The sequence below is a fragment of the Lissotriton vulgaris genome, chromosome 12 (genome assembly GCF_964263255.1).
Source record: "Lissotriton vulgaris chromosome 12, aLisVul1.2, whole genome shotgun sequence".
In the NCBI taxonomy this organism is placed as follows: Eukaryota; Metazoa; Chordata; class Amphibia; order Caudata; family Salamandridae; genus Lissotriton; species Lissotriton vulgaris.
In genome coordinates, this window is record NC_141700.1 from 506,068,908 (window position 1) to 506,075,407 (window position 6,500).

Sequence of the window (6,500 nt, forward strand, 5' to 3'; positions counted from 1 at the left end):
ACAGGCAAAATCGAAACTTTCCGTGGGGCGGGACTTCCGGCTTCTGAAGCCCGCGCATGCGCCCACGGAGAGAAGCTGCGCCCACGGAGAGAAGCAGTGCTAGTGACGCGGGGCTCCCATGCCCTAGAGAGAGCCCCGCTGTGGCGGCGGAATTCCGGAGTGGCGGTAAGTGGGCGGGCGCTCGGTGCACTTGTGTGTGTGTGCGCGCGCGTGTGTGTGTGTGTGTATGCGACGGCGGGGGTGGGTTCTCTGTATGTGTGGGTGCGTGCATGGGCGCTCGTGTGTGTGTTTGTGTCTCTGTTTCTGCGCATGCGTGTGTGGTGTTGGTGCTTCCCAGGAGACAGCAGCTGAGCGCGTTCGCGAGCGCGTGGCCCGCTGAAATCGCCTCCTTGAAGAGGCAATGCGCGCGGCCAGGTGCTGTCTCCTGGGAAGCAGAGTCAGTGACAAAAGATCTCGGCGAGACAGCGCTTACGCGCTGTAACGCTACGAGACCTAAAAACAGTCCTCAAGATGTTTCCTTGGTTGCCTACGGCATTGTAGAAGTTAACAAATAGGAAGGAAGAGTTGTTGTGGTGCACCAGCCAATGAATCTGAGTCCCAGTATGTTTTACAGGCACAGGGAGAACCAAAAAGCCAAATATATAATGAATAAACGTCATTATGTCTCCAGGGTCATGGTGGTGGTGGACCCCTCTGAAACCACCTGCCCAGTGTCACTAGTTGTTTGGGCGATGACTGTTCCGCCGAGTCTCAGGGATAGGCATCTTTCATCCAGATCAATCTCTTTTGAAATAACACGTACTACTCTAGCCATAAATGAGTCAATAGTTGGTTGGCTGGTGACCATTGATGGTTGAGAGATTGGTGTCTTCCTTTTGCCCACGTGAGGGACTCCTGGACCGCCCTAACCAGGTACAGTAGTAGGGCACAGGGGAGCAGTAAAATACGATCAAGGCAATATTGATAACGAAGAATTGTGCCACTTCTTTCCTGGGGTGAACAGATCTTTAGTTCAGGCTATAGCGTCAGCGAACTCTGGTGGCGGGCCTCAGATCCAAAAGACGGGGTCCGGCTGTGGACGGGCCCGGGCTTTGCCCGGTAGCATCCCACCCCATGGGAAAAACAAGGTGCTTTTAGGCGCTAGGGCAACATTGTGGGCGGCAGAAGCACCTCCTTCCAGGGAGCAAGAGAGCCTGGGGGACCTAGTCCCACCTCAGCCTGCAGTTAAAATGCGGCCAAGTCTGTTTGTGGTATGTCAGTTGTCTCAAATATCAGAGAGGCATCAAAATACCTGCTGGGTGGCCCAAAATGGAAATCACAGAAATTCAGAGTACAAAGCCACACCCTTAATTACATGATGAAGATCAGCCGTCTGAAGCTGAAATCGGACAAGACGGAGGTCCTCAACATCGACTCCAACCCGTCAGCCTGGGACGACTTCTGGTGGCCAACAGCACTGGGGTCAGCCCCGACACCCACCGACCACGCACGCAACCTGGGAATCATCCTCGACTCAACCCTCTCAATGACCAAGCAAGTCAACGCCGTCTCCTCCTCCTGCTTCAACACCCTCTGCATGCTCCGCAAGATCTACAGATGGATCCCGAGAGATACAAGAAAAACAGTCACCCAGGCCCTCGTCAGCAGCAGACTCGACTACGGAAATGCCCTCTACGCTGGAGCCCCGACCAAGCTCCTCAATCGACTACAACGCATCCAAAATGCCTCGGCACAACTGATCCTCGATGTACCACGACACAGCCACATCACCCCCGAACTGAGAAACCTGCACTGGCTCCCGTCAACAAGAGGATATCCTTCAAGCTCCTCATCCACGCACACAAGGCCCTCCACAAGACCAGCCCAGCCTACCTCAACAGACGGCTCTCCTTCTACGCCCCCCAACCGCCAGCTACGCTCCGCCGAGCTCTCACTGCGCATCCAAAGAACAACCACCGGCGGGAGATCCTTCTCCCACCTCGCCGCCAAGACATGGAACACCCTCCCATTGAGCCTACGACAGACCCAAGACCTGCTCCGTCCTGCGCATCCGAAGAACAACCACCGGCGGGAGATCCTTCTCCCACCTCGCCGCCAAGACATGGAACACCCTTCCATTGAGCCTACGACAGACCCAAGACCTGCTGACCTTCAGGAGGACACTAAAGACCTGGCTGTTCGATCAGTAGCGGCCCCCACCTACCCCCCCCGCGCTCCTGCGCTTAACAAATGACTGATTGATTGATTGATAGGCCACGCCCCATGAAACACCAATCCCACACTCTCTCTTTTTATCCTATTTAAAGCCCTGGGAACAATAAATGGGAAGGAAGGTAGGGCACAGAAGAGAGCATACGATGAGGGAAAAGTAGGAAGAGAAACAAAAGGGGAAAGAAAAAAGGAAGAAGGTAACATGGGTCTACAAGAAAAACCTTGGAAGGGAAGAGGAAATAAGGAAAACGGAAAAGGTAGTAAAAAGCGGGGAGAGGGGCAGAGAGGAGAATGAAGGAAAAGGGGGTTGAAAAGAGGAGACCAGAATAAAGACAGAGAGGACAAAGAGGATATTTTATGGTCTTGGAGCCCCGCATGTAGTGACATTGGTGCAGGGGCACTGCACCCCAATCATGGCTATTTTTTAATATCGACAGAGGAGGGAACAGAGTCCATTTTTTCTTGTTTGAATTAGGGCATTTGACACCTTTGCTAGGCCACTGCTTTAATTGAAATTTACATCAAACTAGTGCTCCTTATTAGCGGCCCAGAAAAGTACCTCTCGACATAACTGTGCGCGAGAGTGCATGGCCGCTAGAGTGCGCTGCAGGATTTACTCTACTATCCACCACGAAATAATTTTCATTATTCAGTTTCTAAATAAAAGATGGAAACTCAACGGAATGCAGATTTAATGATTTTCTGCTAGTGGCCAGAACTCGAGTGAGGCTTCCCGATTGGCTATGGCACACAACGGCTGTGGATACGGACATCTCCCTCTTATATGTATTTTTTAATCTCATATTCTAATGTTCAACTCAGTGTGGAGAGCGTCGACAACACAGATCAGAGTATAACCTCCGAGTCGTAACAGGTGAGAATCCGCTCATAATATATAGTGATATTAGTAAGTGAATTGTCATCGGGCTGGGTAAAAGAATCTCCTAAGCACAATGGGTCCGAAAAAAGCTAAAATCCCACACCCGTTCCAGCTCCCAGAGCGGGCCCACGAGGCCTTCTTACCTGCAGAGACTTCATGTTGGGATTGTCCAATATGGCGGCCAACTGGCCAAGGAACCTGGTGATGTTCACCTTACGAGAACATTTCGGGCTTTTCTTTTCTTCTGTTGCTGTCCTGGTTCCATAAAATAAAGACATTTGGAAGGAGCGTCAGGTGTATATCTTTAGTTGGTGTGCCCACTTGGAGCAAACTGGACTTGTAAACAGTTCAGCCTGACCTGGTAAACAGTTCAGGAGATGGGCAGCGTGATGCGGACACGCTCTCACGTGGCTGGCTTCCCCCAGTCAGAAGGCAGTTCGTCTTCAACATCGAGTTCCACCCGGAAGCTCTAGAACATCCAAAGGTTCTAGTGTAAAGGAAGCAGACGCCTTCTTTTTTTAAGTTACGCTTCTACAAGCTACCATGAGAATGATTGCCTTGGTCAAAGGCACTAATCTTTCTCAAGCATAACTGAAGTGAGGCATTTAAACAACTTGATGCTTCCAGGACTGGAGGTTATTGGAACAGGTTCTCCACAAAAGTAACAATTTAGCCTCATATTGCAGTGATTAAATAATGGCCATAGTTTTCACCATACACTCAATGTGGAATGTGAGAACGTCTGTGGCAAACATTAATTAACAGGTCTGCACCCATTACTCCATCGCCTAACAAAAGTACCTTTAACAACTCATGAAAACATGTTTGCCCCTAAGACCCTATTCCCTCCCTCATATTAACTGCTCACCAAGGCCTACAACCCGCCCTCGCCCACAGGACATACACATTCTTCCTTCATGTGGAATATGCAGATCCTAACCTACCAACCTATTGTCTACAATATTCCCGACTTTCCAGTTCTTCCCCTCTTAGTGTGCTTCCCTCCCAGTTCTCTTCATGGATGTATTGGTCCAATCTTCAATCCCAGGACCTACAAGTCGTCATGTATTTCTGAAATCAACCAGTTCTCATGCTACTACGGATGTTCAAATCCTCTTACGCCACTACAGATCTATTATTTTCAAGGGCCCGATTGCTCACCGTGTTCTTAATCCATCAAGATGGCAGGTCTTTCCAGTCACTTATGAACCCACTCTGTACTTTTCCTATTCAATATTCTTTCTCTGAAACACTCTAACAACCCATGCACCTATGAACTGCTTCACTCCACAAATGTTTTCTGGGCCGTTAAATTCTCTAATTACAGTAACAAACAATCCAGCTTTTTCTGCATGCCAAACTGCTTGTTGTTTGTAAGTGCCTCCCACTTTTTTTATTAATAAAAAATACTTTTTAGATTTTATATTCCAAGGAGTAATCTCATAGTCCCCTCCCAGTCTCCAAATTAATCTCTACTTGTTCCAAATGTTTATCATGTTTTTCTTTGTAATCACAACTCCAATGTCTGTACGAAGTAATTCAGTCAGTCAGTCAAGTCTTTATTTCGATTTTAGGAAAGAAAATCATAAAAGACAACAAGATTAAAATACAATTCATATCATTTTTCAAAGATAAAAACACAAGCCAGCAATATAAAATATAAAAAGCAAATTAACATAAAAAACAGGAGAGCAGAAAATAATAATTCTACTGGGTTAGTTTCATCTTCCTGGCCCTTATCACCCAAGCCCACCCCAGAAAATTTGCCACAGCTATTACAATGGCGTGTTCCGTATCAGTCCTGAGCACCCGAAGAGCTGCAGAGGCTACCCTAAAGTCCAAGTTTTTACATTTTGGGACTAGCCATTTCAGGCATGGTTGCCTGTAGGATGGGCATACAAAAAAGACATGTGCAGTTGTTTCCCTCACGTTTAGGCAAAACGGACATAGGCCATCGCAACCCCGTTTCCAGCTGAGCATAAAGGACCCTAATGGTAGGGACCCCACCCTGAATTGGTGGTATAATTTTCTTTCCAGGGTGCTCCTAATAATGTCCCAATATGGCTCTAAGAACAAAGACAACTTAAACTCCAAGAATCCATTTGTTAAAATACTATTGCTCTGGGATAATCACCTCTGATCGATGTAAGACCAATATGCTTCTTTTAATAGATTCTTGGAGGGGAACACCACTGAAGACGGAGAGTCCCACAGGTTCCTCATCCCCATAGCTAATAATGTGGACTTAAGTTCCCTAAGCCACTGGATTTTATCAGAGGTATTTATTGACTTGACTTCGCTCAAAGCCTGGGCGTACTGAGCCAGCTCGGGAGTCGTCCACAGCCGGCGCCAGTTGGCTATGGGGCAAAACCGAGCCTGATCTCGAATATTCCTGCTTCCAGTGTCTCAATACAAAGGGAGCAGTGGAGTGGATTTAGGAAGCCTTTAGAGAGCTCTAAGAAAGTTTTTGTGTGCTACTGCAAGGGGTGTTAAGTCACTGAAGCCCCATAACTCCGCACCATACAGAATCGAGGCCCCCACCTTATTTTTGTAAATTTGCAGCACTGGAGCAATAGGTTTAGATTTAGATTGCTTATGCTCTCTAAGCAGGACGCCTGCCAACTGTGAGTGCTTTAGGTTCATTATGTCGATATGAGGTTTCCAGGAAAAGTTTTTACCTATAGTTAAACCTAGGTACATAATTGCATCGATTTGATCCAGGGGGGCCTGTTCTAGACTAAACCTCCCCCTCACTATTTTGGTCTTGTGAAAGACCATAAATTTTGTCTTTGACACATTTATAACGAAATCCTGGGCACAACAAAAAGCCTCAAAACAGTTGAGTGCGACCTGCAGCCCCCTTTGTGTTCGCGATAACAACAAAGTATCGTCGGCGAACATCAATAGGGGGGTATAGAGACCCACAATTCTTGGTGCGTCTGTTGGTTGCTTATCAAAGTAGTGTGTAACCACATTGATAAACAAAGAAAAAAGTGTAGGGGCCAGGACACACCCCTGCCTGACTCCCATTCCAACCTTGAACTTGCTCATCACATTCCCCTGCATCCCCCATCGTACTTGGGCATAGTTTTCATGGTGGAGCTTAACAATAATATTCAAGTTCAAAGTTCAAAATTCAAAAAGTACTTTATTTGGTTAAAAGACAATAACCATAAAAGCAACAACATGAAATTACAGTTTACACAGGGATAGTTAAAAGAAAGCAATTATAATTCATCAAGACCCATAAGCATGGCCACTTACTGGATCCAGTATTTGGAAGCTGGGACGGAGTGAGGGTGGTTACTCCCCTACCTGTACCTTGGTCGGATCATTTTTTAGACCCCTTTAAAATACACACTCCAGCTACGGACACACATAGGGGGGATAATAAGAGCTACCCACGACG

At 47.3% G+C, this 6,500-nt stretch overlaps 1 protein-coding gene across 2 annotated transcripts in view; it reads right to left on the reverse strand.

Annotated features, from left to right (window-relative positions):
• The window catches only part of C12H16orf86 (chromosome 12 C16orf86 homolog), a 276,171-nt gene extending 272,760 nt beyond the window's left edge, over positions 1-3,411 (reverse strand). For both annotated transcript variants that reach the window (XM_086946480.1, XM_086946479.1), the window contains exon 1: positions 3,235-3,411. In XM_086946480.1, the coding sequence (XP_086802606.1) occupies positions 3,235-3,369 (135 nt within the window). In that variant the 5' untranslated portion in view covers positions 3,370-3,411. The remainder of the gene's footprint in view (positions 1-3,234) is intronic.
• Between the last annotated feature and the right edge of the window lie 3,089 nt (positions 3,412-6,500).